At 37.6% G+C, this 19,467-nt stretch overlaps 1 protein-coding gene across 3 annotated transcripts in view; it reads right to left on the bottom strand.

The window, feature by feature from the left end:
* Positions 1-1,182: 1,182 nt before the first annotated feature.
* The window catches only part of RASGEF1B (RasGEF domain family member 1B), a 578,310-nt gene continuing 560,025 nt past the window's right edge, over positions 1,183-19,467 (bottom strand). Inside the window, exons 7-16 of one of the 3 annotated variants that reach the window (XM_073597921.1) lie at positions 17,027-17,239; positions 16,862-16,936; positions 15,496-15,591; positions 15,309-15,411; positions 13,890-13,969; positions 11,920-12,015; positions 8,251-8,346; positions 7,458-7,581; positions 6,614-6,686; positions 1,183-4,922 (exon numbers count right to left, since the gene is read on the bottom strand). In XM_073597921.1, coding sequence (XP_073454022.1) covers positions 4,898-4,922; positions 6,614-6,686; positions 7,458-7,581; positions 8,251-8,346; positions 11,920-12,015; positions 13,890-13,969; positions 15,309-15,411; positions 15,496-15,591; positions 16,862-16,936; positions 17,027-17,239 — 981 coding nt within the window. In that variant the 3' untranslated portion in view covers positions 1,183-4,897. Of the gene's footprint in view, positions 4,923-5,144; positions 6,687-7,457; positions 7,582-8,250; positions 8,347-11,919; positions 12,016-13,889; positions 13,970-15,308; positions 15,412-15,495; positions 15,592-16,861; positions 16,937-17,026; positions 17,240-19,467 lie in introns of those variants that run through there. The other 2 variants (XM_073597917.1, XM_073597929.1) reach the window with 2 other exon arrangements.

Here is a 19,467-nt window from a genome sequence, read left to right as displayed (position 1 = left end):
TACATGTATGCATTCATTCTTGCAGTTCAGCCAACACTATCACTTTCTGCTTATAATTTCACTGTTAATATTATGTAGGCGTCTAAATATTTTTTTCTTTCCCCATTAGTGACCAAACTGTGGCCCCATGGCACTTATTGATTTTTGCCAGCCTATGTTTGCTTAGTAAGTTAGCATGTAGTTTTGCTTTGCTTAAAAGGGTTGTTTAATACTTTCTAAAAAGGGTTGTAGAGCATAAAACATTAATTCCATTTATTGATGTATTGTCATTGTATATTTAGCAGGATTTGCTGATATACGCTAGCTTAAAAAGTAAAGTGTTTAGATGCCAAATATAAGGGCTCTTTTGGGAGGTCAGGGTCCCCCCACAAGGCTTCCTATTTTAATCAGGTAGACCACCTCTGGACTTTACATACACACTTAACATCTGGTTTGTGCTAGGAAATATTCAATACATTACTGGACAATTTACAAATCCTCCCACTGTCAATATATACATATGGTTTAATTTCCTACAAGACAAGCACTATAGAATACTGTATATGTAATGCATGTTCTCCTTCTGTTTTTGTGTTTCCTCAGGCATGATGTGAGTCATTAAATATAAACAAAGTAAAATATTCAGTTAATGAACTTCTGACCAATATGGTCTAAGTTTTTATTGTACGGCTTTGAATATTTACATAAGAACCCTAGTTGCCAACACCAGCTGCGACAGCCTGCTTCACCCAACATTTCAGTTTAGAAATTAGTCTAACCCTTTTGAGCTTGTAAGTCAACCAGCACATTGAGCCTTGTTGAAAGGGACCCGTAGAAGCCCCAGTAAGCAATGGCATGAATTTGGCAATTTTTATTGTAAAAAAAAAAATTAGTGCTTTTCGGATTTTTAGTTTTTGGTGTGGTGCCCCTTTTCTTCTAAAAACACACCTTAGTCTTCCCCTGAGGCTCTCCGAGAGGCTCCAATGTGCAGAACTGTTGCCTATTCTGAGCCATTGTACTAAGTTTGATATATTCTACTGCACATAAGTCACAGCATGAAATTAAGATCCATGGTGTCCTAGCCACACCTTCTGGACTGTTTGTTTGTAAGTTTTGTGGTAAGGCTTTTAATATGTCCATAAGAACCATGACTAAATCTATTCTAAGAAGACATAGAGCAAAGTAAAGAAACAGATGCAACCATTAATATACACAATGCTGTTTACTCGTATGTACAATTTAATTTCAACTACATAAATTAGAAATGCATCTTATAAGCAAGTCAAAATACATCACAGTCATATATACACACTTCAGACTTAAGTAGAGGTTAGCTTTCCATACTCGTGGAATGCCCCTTTACTACAGTACCTGTTTATCAGATTAACTGGACATACTTTAAGGAAAATAAGAAAACAATGTTTCCATGCCCTATGGTTTGGTACCATTATTTAAAAAAATATACATCTTTTACTGTATAGGCTTCTCCCTAACAATAACTGGCTCTGGAAGCTTTGAGTAATGGAATGGTTATAAATGTATGGCACCTGTGTTTTTTGAAAATTATAAATATTAATGAATGCCATTTTATGCCCTTATTTTATATAAAATTAAAAAATGATTTTCTCTGCAAGTGTCCATGTTAGTCATTCACACATCATACTCATGCCTAATGCCCCCATACACACGATCAGAAATTCCGTCAGAAAAAACTTGGATGGTTTTTCAGGCGGAATTCCGCTCAAGCTTGCCTTGCATACAAACGGTCACACAAAAGTTCTCTGAACTTTCGACCGTCAAGAACGCAGTGACATACAACACTACATCAAGCCAAGAAAATTAAGTTCAATGCTTCCGAGCATGCATCGTATTGTTTCCGAGCATACGTGATTTTTTTGCGCGTCCGAATTGCATACAGACGAACGCATTTTTGGATAGGAACTTTTTCCGACCGAAAAATAGAGAACATGCTCTCAATCTTTTGCTGGCTGGAATTCTGCCAGCAAAAGTCCGATGGAGCATACACATGGTCGGAATTTCTGACCAAAAGCTCACATCTGACTTTTGCTGGCAGAATTTCTGATCATGTGTACAGGGCATAATAGTCATACACAGCTTCAAAATCTTTCTTTCTCTTCCCATGTAAAGCCAGCATGCTTCTAATCTGAAAAAAACATACTGCATTGTTGGAGGTTTACTTTAGGGTTATAATTAAACATATCTCTTGATTTGCTATAGGTGGAAAGTGCTATATATTTACACGAACACCTTTGCACACAGTGCTCCTTGGTGACCAATATTTTTTTTTTTTTTTTTTTTTTTTAAGATTTAGACTTTGTAGCGCTTTATGCAAATTGGCTGCACAACTGTATAACCAACCAACAGTGAGTGATACTAGAAATGGAATGCCCTTTTGCTCTTCAATTTAGGACACAGAATGTCCTTCTCCTCAAGGGATCTGCTAAATGTATTCATGCAAAGTAGTGGGGAGGTGTCTAATGTCTTGTCGGAACAGCTGCTTGTCAGAATATTCATTTCCCTGCAGTTTTCATGTGTGTGAAAATGTCTCCAAAATTGATTATGGAAATTCTGACAAATGTCTTAGGAATAGCAATGAGCATATCATTTTCTAGCTATGGAAGTCACTGGATTTGGCACTAATTGAGTATGTTAATCTCCTTTTAAATGCTTCACAAAAACATGTTACATGGGTGATTGGCCATCATGTTATTTTTCCTGCATATATACACCAATGTTTAAATAAAATTATAGGCTATCAATAAAAAAAAAATAACAACAGTCTAGTTTAATTCTATAAAGAAATATTGTAATATAACAGAGCATACACAAATTGTTCAGTATTATGTCAAAGCTTATATATTACTTTTTGTGTTGTTTGCCTTTGTTCTACGTATAAGGAGGTTTACAGGAACAGAGAATTATATTTGGTCTTTGTTCGCATAATGTTGGCTCATTTTAGAACACCTGAAAATTTTAGTATTTATTAACATCTGTAGCTTCAGAGACACAAAATTTTAATCCATCAAAAAAAAAAAAAAAAAAACTTCTGAGCAAAAGATTACTACATGAATAAGAACCACGAGCCATCATTTCATGGACTGGCTACTTAGTAGAAACAAAAAAATCTGACATATAAATCACGCAGGTCAGTTGGAAGTATTTTCCCACTACTTTAGGGAGTGACTGATCTGTACAAGGGTGTAACAATACCTTTCTAGGGCTCGGCTGCTCCCTTCCATGCTCAGAATTGGCGAACTACCTTGAATCAATCATTTGAAACTAGGAGGATCCAATAATAATAATAAATTTCTCCCTAATCGGGTCTCTAAGCATATATTTAATCCCCTAACCCTACCTTATTAAGCTTAGAAAGCTTTTAGCTGCAATTATTAGGAATGCTGCCACATTTCATATGGAAAAGTAAGCACCTACTGTGTCATACACATCTATATGTCTTTACAGTCTTTAAACACCTGCGTGACCTTTAATACCCATGGAAAATACAGTAGAGTACATATCACACCTGCCTATTTTCACTAGCACATTCACCTTCCAAAATATTCCTATACAGTACATGCACAAATAAGCCCTCCATCAGTCCACTGGAACATCTAGCATGGATTTTGAACAAAGCCAAGCACTAGTTTTCCTCTGTACAGTTAATTGTAGCTCAAGGGGAAGAACATGAGGTAAATTGCTCTATTTTCCTCTTGAGTTAGTGGAAGTATGATGAGGAAGACCATTACATAATTAAAAAAAAAAAAAAAAAAAAAAAAAAAAAAAGTAGTAATACAGATTATGGGTCTGAGCAACATTGTTATTCTCTCACAGCTTTTTCAGTCTATAGTAATATAGACTTTAACTTCATCATAAATATGATCTAAAGCGGTTGAGCAGTTTTGACTCCAGCGCTTATTTAGGAATTTATGCATATGCATTTTTTTTTTTCTTTTTTAAAACGCACAGTGTCACATTGCTGCTCCTATACAACTGATCTGCAGGACAAGGTTTACACCTATAGGTTGTACGTAGAAGAATATGAAGAAAGGGCATTTTGGCCTACAGTACTTCTAAATGTATACTGATACCAGGTGAAGGAGGACAGGGAAAGATAAGTTTGCTTCAGTATTCTGTTCAGTGCACAGTTTGCTCTGAGCTTTGTTGGACAGAGCGGGGTGTAATAAATAAATGTATAGTCATAAGTAACACAACAGGCATGGATATGACAAAAAAATAAACGACAATACAAAGAAAAGGTAAATAAGACTGTAAACAGATTAACATGGTAACAGTCTATTCACACATGTACTGTGCTATATATTTTTGCCTACATTCCAAATATGGGTTTTAGATCTGGAATGATGGCAAATGTATTTATGTAATATTTATTAACAGTTTCCAATAGTTAACAGTTTACTATCCAGCAGTAAACTAGTTTAGAAACAAATCTGTTCAGCATTGATGGGTGAGGACTCACGCCAGCGAGAGAGATTGTTTTTTTTTTTTTGTCTTGGGTTCTCTTTGTTGTTTTCTCCTTGAAGTACTCTGGTCTTCTGCAGCACACTGGGTGACAATATTCTTACTGTGTAGGAGCGACAGCTGGGTTGGTTTGATAAGCAGAAGGTGAAATCCAGCAAAGCATCTATATGCAACTGAAGATGTAAAGCAGAGCACAGGGAAGACTGTGAAATAGCCATAATTGTTTGTCCTAAACAGGCACCAGAGCCCAGTCACTGGAAATTCATTTCATTTGCCCGTCTGCCCTCGAGCTGCAGTGATTCACGTTTGCTGTGCTGGAGAAACGACTCAGCTGCCTGACATGCTCCAATCAGTCAAATCCCACTCAGTGCAAATGTGTCCATAAATAATGGCCATTCTACAGCAGCCACTTCATACATTAGACTCTGCCCAAAAGTGCTGACCTGGAAAAAACAAGCAAGAAAATAAAACATTTAAACAGAGGACAATAAATCCTGGCTAATCATCATGCTATAGACATACACTATATGCGTTTCCCATAAAAAGCTGTATAAAAAAATAAATATATATATATATATATATATATATACACACACACATACACACACATACATACACACACACACATACATATACATTATATATATATATTATAAATAAATATTTTAATATTATTGTATTCTCAATTCTTTTTTTTCTTGAGTCATATAGGATTCTGACATTTATATTGTTTATTTTCTTGTGACCAAGTTTGTTCATTAAAGCCCCTTTTATATGGGCGATCTGATCAGGTCCACCTATCAGTTTTTCAGGCTGACCTGATCAGATGGTCCATATATCCCTATGGGCTGGTGGGTGTAAAACAGGCTTGTGTCCCTTTTCACCCACCTACCTCCAATCCAGTCCACTAAACACAAATGGAAGAGGACCCATCCTCTTCTGCATACGTGGTTTGCACTGGATGTAGTCAGGTGTATACAGCCAGTCCGTTTACACCTGACTGCCCATAGAGCAGAGCAGGCTCAGTCTGTGTCCGCTCTGCATAAACTGAGAAGATGCGGATCCGTCATCCACCCACTCTGCTCAGCAGGAGATCAGCAGACAGATCCCCTGCTAAGCAAAGCGGATCTGCCCAGTGTAAAAGGAGCCTAAAAAGAGGAAAATCCACCCTTGGATTCCTTGGCTGATACTACTACTTTCAGTATAGTGAAGCTCACTTGAATTCAGATCCATAATAGATCACTGAAAATGCAATTTCACCACAACTACCATGCAGTGCAGAAGTCAGAATATTGCTGATGCATCTAAAGCTTCCAACCCAGATATTTCCCAGTAAAGCGTCAGTCAACTCAAGCCATATTTTATTTACAGATGGAGCTTAGTAGGCCAAGTCAGTCCTTAGCTTATGTCTTAGATATTTCAACAGTTAGATCTATTACAGTTCCTGACTTCACCTGTGAGTTTTGAGTGTTCCTATCCATATCTGTGTGGCAACTATTCCTGTTGCATTCTCTATTACGTGAAATAATTCAAAAACAGCAGAGAGTGGGAACTGATGATGTATACAGCAGTTACCCAGGAACACAAGTGGTCCTACCAATAGAGCTTCCAAAAAATTGTCAGGGTAACATAACCCTCAAGTAATACCCAAAAACTTAAAATCACCTAATTAAACTGACCCTGTAGAGAAAAGTGATGCCACATAGTGTTCTTAATGCCCCATTTTGAATTAAAAGCGGAGAGTGCCTTGGAAAATGTTAATGCCTATTTTACCTACTAGATAAACTTCCACAGATCGTCAAAATTACATAAAATAGTATAATAATATTGCAATATTTATCTCACTTCATGACAATAGAAAACTCTACACACTGAATATGACGATATAATTTAATGCTTTAAACATGTAAAATGGCAAAACTAACATAAAAACCACAGTGTACAAAATGAATTGTAATAATTTAAAGACACAGAAGCAAAAAATAAGTTAAAAACATGACAGTAGCTTCTCTGGCTACTCAAGAGAAATTGTCACTGAAGTTTGCAAATAGATTTGCAAACAGACTGAATGTGACTATCCAATGTGGCAGAAATACACCCAGGTTTGAGCGATGGTATGGACCTTGACACACACCTCAAACTTTTCCATCTGTCCTTTTCAATGTGATTCTCAGGACTCTCATTCTCATAGGATGCCAGATACAGTCCTGTAACATGGAGAGAAAACAAGCATTGGTCAGAAAACCTGCTTTACCCAAATACATCTAAACAAATATTATGACAATATAAAAATGGGTCCAAAAAAAAAAAAAACACTTTCATTTACAAATTTAGCAAACAAGATTACTTGTTTAAAATCTCTTTTAAATGACTGCACATTCTCAGTTACTTAGGAAAAATAAATGTCAACATGACCAGATTTAGTCAAAAATGATTTCCCATATAAAAAAAAGCAAAAGAGCATAGAACAAACTACAAACATATTGAACTTCTATGCTAGCTTATGCCACATTCTGGATTCTCAAAAGTTGAGGAACCCAGAAGTAAATCTCTTCCTTACCCCGTACAACTTAATTTATATTCTTGAGAACAAAATAATTTGAAAATGGAACTCTTGATAGTTGGAAATAACTGTACGGGGTAGACTTAAATTACTGTAAACTCATAAAATACATTCATGCTTATACAATAAACTAGTCCAGTATATAGCCATGATGGGCATAATAATACAAGCCAACCATTACGATTTCAATTTACTGTTGAGAAATTAATTAGGAGGCAATTTCTGATCAGTTGTTATGCATTACTACCCTTTAATATCATTATCTACTTTTTGCACTCCTGAATAAGGCCAAATGTGCAAGCCGTTACATTAGCAGTACAGATTTGCATTTTTTAATTTCTTAACTGATAGGATAGATTATGGGTTTTTTTTTTTTTTAGGTTTTTGATGTGCTTATAATAGACAGGGAACATACCATCTTCGCTGAATATTGGAGCAGTCAGGACATAATGTAAGATCTTCCGATCTTTTTCAAAAGGACATTCAACTTGTTTCCAAGCCATGAACTCGCTGACTTGCTTTGCCAACTCCCAGAATTTCTGAAAATTGGAAAAAAAAAATATGCACTGGTCAGAGTAAATATATAGCTATTATAAAAGAAATGAACAGGGGGGACAGATTCTTCCAAATATGCATAGCCAAACTTTCTGAAGATCAGAAAAAGAATAATCATTGGGTCAAAGTAAAAATGACAGAAGAAACCTGACTAATTACAGGGAGTGACAAGGACCCCCGGCAACAAAACAAAAGAGGCCAACTGGTGACATATGAGCAGATCACAAGACTTCAGATTCAAGCAATGAATATATCCTCTCACATAAGGGAGTTTTAGTACTGCTGTAGTCAAACTAAAAGACATCTCTGCACAGGAAAGAACAGTATTTTCTCCCTTGAAATTTTGTGTAGTAAATGATGCTATAGCAGGCATAGAACACATACATACATACATACAGTTACTGCCTAAATACTCAATCAAAATGGCAAGGAGCAAAGGACTAGCTGAAGTTTTCCAGATATCTCACTTCATTTTAATACAAATTGAAACCAGACTGCCTGCTACTGGCAACAACTCCAACTGTCTTGCTGCTTCTCTTTTAACAAATCAGCCCCAGTGTGTTCACAGTGGGATAGTTGTCAACAAAAGGTCAGCCTCAATCTGAAAACTACCTGTACTTTGTTGCTTAGGCCTAAACAAGCTGTTTACTTACCTCAAAATTGACATGTCCATTAGGGAGACAGCTGGTGCAGCCCTCATTCAGAAAGTATATGTCCTTAATCAGAAGGCTGCAGAATGGGATCACAATCTATATAAAAAGAAAAACGCAAAATGTTAACATCAACAGTTAACTACTGCCAGTAGATCTCCATGTTTTATGAAGCTCTACTCAACAGAGTATATCTTATTTTTCCAGGCTAAAACACACACAGATAGCTTATGTAATCGAGCAACATATTTGCTGCGGTCATAGCACAGGTAGAAATATTCGAGCAGTCGCAACACGTATGCTGTAATTGTAAACGTCTATGAAAAGTGACAGCAAGGCATAAATTTTATGTCTTAAATATTGAAGAGCTCCTCTCCTAAATGGATGCCGCACAGCAAGCAACTTGGCCACTGTCCAAAACACAGAAAGAATTCGACACAGCATTTTTGGAATTATAAGCTTCACTTACTAAAGATGGATATTTTATTTATAAAATATAAAAGCAAAAAGTGCTCATGTCTGTCAGCAAATTGGGAATTGGGAATTACAGAATGTTACCAAGCTGGCTGTTAAAGAACCTTAGTGTTTAAGTGTGTAGTGCAGTGCATGTGGGAAGTTTGCCCCTACATAATTAAAAATGAAAACAGGTAATCTTTAAAAAACACTGTAAAATCAGAGCCACACATTAAAATAGTGGACAAAAAAAAAAAAAAGGGAAGCAGAACCACTTACTTTCCCTGTCTTTTTATATTAAAGTTAAAGTATACGTACCGTACAGCAGTGGTGGTGTGTCCATAGGGGGCGCAGCCACCCCTATCCATGCGTCTGGCCCCCTGATCTTCATATCAGGGCACCGGACAATGGATTCCAATGCGAGGTGGGCGTTTTTTTTTTTTTTTTTAAGCACCTGATTAGAGCCAGAGGCTCTAATAGGCTTCAAAAAAAAGGGCAAGCTTGGAGCGCAGAGCATTATGCTCCGAGACCATCCTGTTGTGCGACCATAGCAAATGAATTTTCACTATGATCACACTAAAGTTTCTTCCCGACAATCGGAAAGCAGGTCTGTGAGACCTATTTCCTGATTGGCCAAAGTGTCAGGCGAGCCCATTGGCTGCCTAGCGCTTTGGCGGACACCGGAGCCACCTCTGCTCGCACTCCAGGAGAGGACACCACAGCCCCGCCACATGAGTAAGTGCCGGACCAGACCGCCCATGCGCGTGGGGGGGGGGGTGTTTGTTTGCCGCCACCCCCCCCAAAGAAAAACCCACCAGCAGCCACTGACGTACAGGCAAAAATTGTTTTAGCTCTTGGATAGAAAAACAAAATTGTCAAAAATTTCAGTCTTTATTTTTTGTATTTACTTCCTGTCCTACAGATAGCACAAGAGGTTAAAATAAAACTCTCTAAAGTGGGTGGACAACCCTTCATCCTTTATAGAAGAGTTGTCACCATTGGAAGATTTTCTATAACTTTCTGTCAAAGTGATAAGGATCACCAGGACAAAAAACATGGGAAATTTCCACAGCAGGGACACACACAAATAGAAAAAAAAAAAGGGAAGAAGGGGTTATCACCCAGAAAGTTTTAAATATACATTAGTGGCACACGTATAGCAAGATATATAGATATAGAGAGAGAGAGAGAGAAGATAGAGATATAGATATAGATATAGATAGAGAGAGAAGATAGAGAATATATATATATATATATATATATATATATATATATATATATATATATATATATATATATATATATATGCATATAAGTGCGTACGTAAAGTAAGAAATGTAAAACTTCTAAATAATTGGCAGAACAGAGTTTTTGATTGGGGTATGGTAAAGTAATCCTTTTTTTTTTAACCCTGAGGTCTAGTGTGTTTAGGTTTCCGAGACAGGATTAGCCTTAAAAAACAAAAAAACAAAAACACACTTGCAAATGTAATTTAAAGCAGTTATACTTTGTATTGGATAATTTACCTGTGCATTGTGCTGCTTTTCTACTGCAGAACGGCCCATGTATACACAGCACATGTGGCCATATATAAAAGGCAATTTTATATGTCTGCAGCAGCAATTTTCTATGTAGTTCTTTGTGAAACCAAGACAGAGCAAAGCTGAAGGGGAGAGGGGGGGGTTGGGGCTAGTAAACATACCAATCGCAAGGCAGGTTCAGAATATTCAAAAGGGAGGCTTTTAAACTGATATGAACTAAATGTTTTAATGCCCCCCTTTGCTGTCAAAAACCCTTACATTCTGCAAGTTATACTGCATAAACAGGTATACCAACTATTCTATACTTTTCTAACAGTAAATAATTTTAAATTAAATTTAGAGATCGGCCTGACCATATTTCAAAGCAAAAACAAATCTAAAAGACAGTAGATAAGGGTAGATTGGCAGTTTTGCCAAATCTCTATTTTTTCTGATGTGCTGACACAATAAGCTTTTCATAAAGTGCACCCACTACTTTTTTGGCCATAGACAAGTGTCTGTGCCTTGCACTGTAACCAATATAGTTTAAAACAGTATCTGTACTGTGTGCTAAAATCAGTCATTTGTACTGATACCATTTGTAAAAGACAACTTTCTTCAGAGAATGATTTTCCAGCAATTTTAGCTGTTATATCATCAGCCCTCTGTAAATATTATTCACCCCTAGAACGCGTTGATGTTTTTTAGGTTTATTGTATCCTTTTTTGAAAATGATATATATACACAAAAGAATATTTAGGTGAATCTTCCCACCATCATGTCTCTTGCCAATCTTACAGGTACCACCTGAATGAACCACAGACGAGTTGGTTCCCTATGAATGGTAATGAGTTACCAGATTAGCAGTTAATATGCAGGAAATTACATCTGGAGATCTTGCACACATCTTATAAACACTGAGCAATCTGAAGTTTTTAATTACATTTCAAGGCAATTCAAAATGTTGTGCAGTGCTCATTTTCAGCAAGATGCTGTTAAACCAATGTAGCATAACTGACATGCTTCATTGAAGCCTCCAAATAATACATGTATTAAAAGACAGATTATTCTTCAGCATACACATGCTTGTCTAATGAGTTATTTGGTAGGTATAGTCTGGTTAGGCATTTTAAATTAAACCATGTTGCGCCTGGCTGAGCAATGACGTTGGAATATGCAACAATGAAAACTGCTTTCTGGAAACCTGCACTCTCTATTAACCAGCAGGAGTTAGCGCTACACCAGTAGATTTGTACTCAGACTTTTTTTTTTTTTTTTCCATAGTGCTGCCCTGATTTGCTCCAGAACCCATCTAAAATAATATGCAAAATACGGAATATTTAAAAGTCAATATTTGCGTAGGGGTTTACACACACACACTCCACCTAAAAGCGCTCTAGGCTGGCAATTGGTCTTAACTACCATAGTGGACGGATGGTAGGCACCCTAATAGTATTTCATTTACTTAAGTTGGTTTATTGTACACTATAGATGTGTGTGTTTTTTTTTTTTTTGTAATTAATATATTTTTTTCTGTTTCCTTTGGCTATTAACTGCAGTCTGATTAGAAAGTTATATTGATTTTTTACTTTTTATTACCAGTAGCTACCATCTGTTCACCGTTGTCGAAATCTAATGTGCAAACAATAGAAACATCTGTCCTTCTACAAGCGTTTTCCAAGTTGTTTGGACAACATACCTTCTCCCTGTTGCTGTGGGCAGTTAGAGACCTTTGAGCTGCCCCACGCAGAGCTGTTCTGTAATTGTAAAAGTTGCTGGAAGGATCCATTTGATGCTGGAAGAACAGAAATCACATGATTTTCAGACAAAACTTGCAATATGTAAAAGAATCACACAAAAGCCATACTGACGGTAGAATATATTTGAGTACACAGTATAAACCAACAGTGACCAACATGTGGCCCTCAGGTCAGTATTTTCAAGTGGTCTGTAGGGTGGGCAAACACAGGCATTGATCCGTAAAAAGGTTATATCGGCAAAGATTTTTAGCAGTCTCATGCAACATGCCCCTCCTCTCCTAACCCTTCTCCTGCAGGGTGTTCCAAGCCTCCAACCACACTGTATAATATTCTTATTGCTTGTATCATGCATGCAGTGCAACAATCTTATGCAGCATTACTTTCAGCCCTTTAGTGATGCCAGGGGTAACACGCGTGACCCTCCATATCTAGTCAGCACTTCTATAAAGAGCGCCTAAACTAAAACCTGAATGGTAAGCTATGAAACACCCAAGTACATTATAAGGGGGAGGGGGAGAGAGCATACGCTGCCTTTATATTCCTTATATTCTGCATAAGTAACCTGACAACTGATCTGACCCATTACCATACTTGTACTTTTCTACCCTCCAGCCTTTTAGAATTTAACTTCTACCATCTTCAGAAATTATGAATTTGTAACATTGGTTGGATTTGATATTTTTCATTAAGACACTCCGCACCAGCTAATTTATACAAATTCTATAATAGGCGTCTCGTTGTAAACATAGAGACGTCACCGCTGTGCGCTCCACCTGTCCCCTTTTCATAGTGAGGTTAGAAGGGCAGCGTTATGACGTCACGACGCCGGCTCCTTAACTCACACGCCATCAACGAGACATTGATGTGGTCCGGGCATGCGCTCTGCGAGCTATATGTGAACAAGAGCGAGGCTTGTAACGCAGGATGTTACCATGACGTGTTGTACATCCGTGCGTTCCAATATACTCATCCAAAGCGAGGCTTGCAGCGCAGGCGGCCTGCGCCATTTTCGCGTACCCGGAAGTTGTTCTCACTGAACGGCGGTGCCGATAGGAGCCACGTTTTAACATGGGGGTCTCTTACTGCATATAAAAGGCAGTGTATACAGTGGTGTGGTACCCCAGATGATGTCCTAGAGGACGAAACGCATCGGGGCGGACTACTGATACCACTGACACTGCCATACCACTTATGTACTAAGCGCTTTTTTTTATTCCCCAGAAATGGGAGTGTTTTTTATCTTCAATAAATACGCTTTAAGCTTTTTATACAGTATTACGCTATGTGCTCTCATATTCCTTCCACATATACTTTGGATGTCTGATTGGACCTGCCCTTTTGCCATATATATTCTTGCAAGTACCTGGGTTACCTGGATTTGTGTTTCTAGTAACAGTTACCATCAAGGATCCCCACTTTACAAGCTTGATTGACTCAGTGGGTGTACACCATCTGTGTCCAATCTCTCTGGTAAGCCTCCTTTAAGAGCGGTGGTGGATCTTCTATCAACACTCCATATCTTAATTCCACAGTTTTTGGTGTTATACATTTCTCAGGACTTTACTTTTTTACGGACTCAGTTCATTTTATTAAGAGCACCAAGTATAAGTGTGTCACAGAGAAATGTTTTCTTTTTTGTGTCACTTCTAATTGGACACAGTATATATCATTTAGAATGCTCACCATATGATATCACATGCCTATGGATTTTATGCACTGACCAATATTATTTATTGTATGATATGAACTAGTGTTATAACTACTTTCACATTCTTTAGCGCTGCACTTTTCCTTATTACAACTCTTTTTTTCAACCTTGCCTACTATGTAACAAGTTAGAAACATGTCTCCCCAGATAGATTTTTTAAAATGCCAAAATTCTCTTTCAAATCATAGCGGCCTCGCATACCTCAAGAATATCAAACTTTGCCGTCTTGACTTTTGCCCAAGTTTTCTTTAGCCGAGACACAGGGCTCATGTTCATGCCCGCTGCAGAGATATAAAACATTTTATGTAGGTTAGAAAGCATATAGTTTTCCAAAGCTTTTCTTGCTAAAACAAGGCCACAGGATAGCAATCAAGTTGCATATTTTCAAAACTATGGCTCCTCCCTTCCCCATTTCCATAAAGTTTTTATTCACATGGACTAAACAATTTAAAACAATTACATTAGTAGTGCAGTAAGTCTATTTCTTCCACTCTCCTGATCCATAAAGTCAGTAAAGTCTGAGTGTGAGCAGTAAAGTCTGAGAAGTAAACTGCTGAAGAAATGTTAGATGGTTTGAAGAGCAGCCAGCATTATATAAACAATATAAAGTCAACCCGTTTTATTTTAGGTTTACTTTTTAGAAAAGTGAATTCAATCACGCAACATAGGCTTCTTATAGTAGGAAAATAACGAATCTGATGTCAATTCCTGTAGCCAAACAATAACCACTTAAATGTGCAACACGTGGGACAATCTGATTGTAAAATAAAAAACACATCTGTCAGTGTGTGCAGTCATGGTGCAATTAATTCTATTACCTAAAACTGAAATAAAGGGAAACCGTGAAATGCACAGATGAAATTCGTACATTTTACCTGCCAAAGCATTTGTAACTCTGTCCATCTAAATCTGAGATTTACACAGCCATGCCTGGCAGGGGAGAACTTGATTTTCTCAGCTGAAGTCAGATACACAGTAGGTCTTACTCCTCTCCCAGCCTGGCCTGTGATTGGACAGTGAAGGAAAAGTAGCAGACTGACGAGCGCATCTGCTTTCCCTTCCTGTCATCAGGTTTCTTATACAGCAGCACAAACAACTTTGTTCATTTTTCTGCTTCTCCCTACCCCAGGCTAAACCATATTGTACATGCTTTAGGCCGATACAGGTTGCAGAAATAAAAATGCAATGTTTCTCCCTCCCCTTGTCTTAGCCAAGTTGTACAGGGAACTGTAAGACTTTTACACAAGTGGCAGAAATTCCAGGATACAGAAATAAAAATGCTTTGCCAGATGTGGCATTGGTTTTAATGTGCTCACTGGAAACCCCATAGGTCAAATTCTAACTGCTTGATACATGGCATGACATTTATTTTGACCATCACTTTTTTATATAAGGACTAGGAGATCGTAATTAGTTAAATCAATAACAGGAACTTAATAAAAACAGTTAAGAGGAAGTAGTTTATCATAATTGCAGTATTGCACAGCTGAGAGATTATATCTAAAAGGGAACTATTCCTGCTCAGTTTGTTTGCTGTACTACTTTTAAACATGGAGTCTCTATTGAAAGAAAAAAAAATGGTGCACATTTGCCAATAGCTGCAGTTTATTATTTACTTACAAATTATTGCCATAAGAGAGTTGAAATTTCCAATGTTGAAACATTCCCGAGCAACATCAATGAAGAACTCAATTATCCTGGCTCTGTGCTTCTTCTTAACAGGCTGTGGGTAGAAAGATTGAATTGTAAGACCTTAAGAGAGCCTAAATTCTAATAATAATTGACTGCCATCAGCTATATTTCTTACCATGCAGATTTCTGTTGCAACAAGGTAACTTAGCCGATTGAACCACTCTACATAGGCTTCCAAATTCCGAGCCTTTTTTCGGTCGCTGTAACAACTCTGCAGAAGCAAAGGTTATATAGATTTGTTAAAATAGGAGGCTTATTTTCAGACAAAGTGAACAATACGGCACACACACACACACACACACACACACACACACACCCCAATATCGACATCTAAAATTGAAGGCTAGGTTAGGAAATCAAGGTCAGATTATATTATCACTTTAGAAATGTGCAACACAGCCCATCTCTCCCCAGGTTTATCAATAAATACACTGCATTTTTTTTTTTGTTTATGGAATATATAGAATTTTCTAAATTATTTTAGGTAGGCATTCCCTTGATGTAAATTTCATCTGTGTTAAAGTTTTTTATTTTTTTTAAAAAAAAAGCTTAGTTTCTTTGCACGATTTATAGTTCAACACGTACACGGGAACCACCATATTTAGGCCGGCCATAGATGGCTTGAATCTTCCTACTGAACCAGATGAGATTCGAACCGTTTATGGGCAGGCTGAATGTACCAAGTTGACAGATCAACTTGGGTACAAACAGCCTGCTGGATTTTACTCACAATTATCGCCAGCGACTATAGCCACTAGCAATAATCACTGTCATCTCCTGGCGGAGATGGCTTCCCCCGCCGGGAGAAGACACTCGACAGGAGGGATTTTCCTGTCAACACTGTCTGTGTTGATAGGGGAGTCGTGCAAATTTCTTTCCTGCAACCACCATCTATGGCCTGGAAATTAACAGTCAGTCATCGCAAACACAACCTTTGCTTTCTGCTTTGAAGTGCTACACAATGGTTGTATTTTACTTCTACTTCTAACAGTGCAAGTTAATGAGTTGGCTAACTCACTGAAAACAATGCACTCCCTGTGTGGCTAATATCCAACATGCATCTATATTTAATACAATAAAAAATATGAAGGAGCAATATGTCCAAATAGGAAATTCCTATGAAAATACACTGATAATAAAACTAAAAGTATGTGCCAATTGAAAATATATTTTACTTTCCTTTTAAAGGAACGGTCACCATCAATGGGTTGCCGACAAGTGGTAAGAACATATGATCAAACAGGTAGTGTACAATATTGCTTGGGTGAAATTATACTGCGTACATTAGATTTGGCCCAGTGCATTCAGATAATGACATTATCTATCGCACACTAAGATAGCATGATTGCTTCAGGCCGTAAGGTATACATGTATAATGTACCATTCTGTTAAACAGGATCCTATGTCTATTGATATTTACCAGCTCTGACACAAATTCTAAAATTCCACTCAAAGTAGAAAAACACCCCCAGGCACTTTACCTCATTGTTGTCTAATGGGTCCTTCTGCACAAAAGCTTGAACAAACTCTTCTGGCCCAATGTAACTTAGCCTCTCCTGTAATGCAAGTGGTACATCCATTAATACATTCATCATACATCAATTTAGCTATAATGCTTTAATTTTTTTTCCTCCTCCATTACTTACAAGCTCTATATGAGTTAGCTGCTGAGCTAAAGTATAGGGGTCGCTACAGACACTGATGATATCCCTCTGTATGGACTGTGGTTTGCTCTTTAAGATGGCCATACGATCAGCAGACTGGGCATTAATTTTGGCAATAAGTTCTTCATACTGGCTCAAAGCAGCTAATTTCCGTATAAGGTTTTGAATAATTTGCTGAACAGTTTTTCTGTACATCTGAAAATAAAAGGGTTGTTTAGTAGGGCTACAAAAAAAAAGTGTAACAGAATTTGGTTGAGAAATTCAAACACTTGCACTCCACTCCACTTGCCCCCACTGCCAAAGACAACAAAATAAGTCAGATAAATGCAAACAGTCACCCGGACAACTCCCTACTGTTGAGATGAGAGGGACCTGCATGCTCAGAACATGCAGTCCCATCTGCTATAAAAACAAGAATACCACCTCTTTAAAATTAAAATATTAAAAAGGTACCATAGCTGTAACAGTAACACTGGTCCCATGGCTTTTTGTAAGTCAATATAAATTAGTTAGAATGAGAATAGGTTAGAGTATTTTCTGTGAAACAGTGTTTGGAAATGGCTGCTTTCTTCTTAATGTAGTAAAAAGAGCAAAAAATATGTATCCCCATGAAAAGTCAAAAAAGTTCGTGTTTTCAGACTGCATAATCTCTTGAAAATCTACAGCAGTATATGTATCTTTTCCATCTAACTTTCTGAGTTAATCTTAATTAACAGTCTCATTGCCACTGCCGATATGAATCACACTAAAGTTATTTTGTTGTATTCCTAGCAATGTCTGCCCACGTCTAGCAACTTCTGTTCTTTCAACCTAATACGAGTCCTGCTGCTTAGCTTCTGTCCTGCTATTTTGTGCCGACACAATTAATGGACCATTGACAATGAGCCTTTCCTGGTAGTGGAATTTGCCAGCACAAACACTCTTAACTCTGTTTGATCCCACACTGGCCTCTACAGTGCTATGATCACAGGGTCAATTCTGTCCTCAAACGTCCAATAAACAAAGGCTGTTTTGATAAGCTGCTCTTTGTGCATAACATAGCAGCTCACACAATATTCAAAGAATTACATGATAGACCTACTCTGAAGTTGATGGTTCTTGGGAGTTAACTATTAAGTGAATGCACTGAGCTGAGATAGCATTATATGCAGACCCTGGTGCTAGGTGTTCCGTGCTAGGGTAATTTAGCACTTGATTAGTAATCTTTCTTCATTTTACTTTGATGTTTGAGCAGCACAGTATGTTACTGTTACATTCTTTGCACCACTGAGCCTTAAATCAAATGACATCAGGAACATCTATTTGTAGCAGACATAAAGTGCTTCTCTTCATACAAATGCCAATACAGCAGTTATGTGTTGTGAATAGTAACTCTACCAAAATATCCTCTGTAGTGGGCACTGAGTTTAGGTAGTTCGCCTACATGTCTGATAATTAAAACATACCAAACTTCTTCTTGTCTTGATTTCAAACACATAGATTATTGTAAATGCTTGGTTTAAACCAGGGATATACAATTAGCTGACCTCTAGTTGCAGAACTACCCATGAGGCATAGCAAGACTGACAGCCACAAGCATGACACCCAGAGGCAGAGGCATGATGGGACTTGTAGTTTTGCAACAGCTGGAGGTCCGCTAATTGCATATCCCTGGTTTAAAGTATGTTGTTTGTGGTCTCATAATGTGCCTTAATCCCGAGCTCTGTACACCCCAATCATTACATTATTCATGCTGTAGAACACTATAAAAGCCCCTAAACCTCTACTGATTTTTACCATAGAAGAATAAAATGTATATTAGAGATGACAGGAAGATTTTAATTATTACCTGGAATAAGCTGGCTACATAGAGCATCCAAGCTGTATTCACAAGGGCACATAAAACACCATCCATCTCAATAGTCTATGGATTCAATTTCTAGTGATCACTACCAACACCACTTCAGCGTACACTGTGAGCAGACTAAACATGTAAGGCAATGGCTAGGAAGGCATAAATATATGAGGTTTTCACTAAATCCAGATTTTTTTGTCTGTATTGGTATGATCTTTAAAAGCCCAACCCCGATCAAATAAAAGGATGGGAGGTTTAGGACCTCAGTCATAGGTTTATCACCATTTGAGACGACATTGGAGAGATGTCCCCTCATGTTATATCCCCGTGACACCAATAGAAGAAATTAGGGCAAAATAGGATTTTTGTAGGCACAGTAAAATCTTTCTTGGAAGTCCATTGAGGGACTAAGGTCCCATCCCTCTTTGTTTATGATCATGCTCTCAGTACTGCTTTGCTACAAACTGAGGCATGCAGCTGCTTTGTTTGCTAGTGTGCAATACTCCTATAGTCAGTAACTTAATGGACAATGACTTCCTGTATCTCTTCATATACTTCAAGAGAAGGATTTTATGGTAAGTGTATTTCC

The sequence above is a fragment of the Aquarana catesbeiana genome, linkage group LG01, assembly GCF_042186555.1.
Source record: "Aquarana catesbeiana isolate 2022-GZ linkage group LG01, ASM4218655v1, whole genome shotgun sequence".
NCBI lineage: Eukaryota > Metazoa > Chordata > Amphibia > Anura > Ranidae > Aquarana > Aquarana catesbeiana.
Note: the sequence above shows the minus strand (reverse complement) of the source record. Positions and strands in the feature narration are given on the sequence as shown.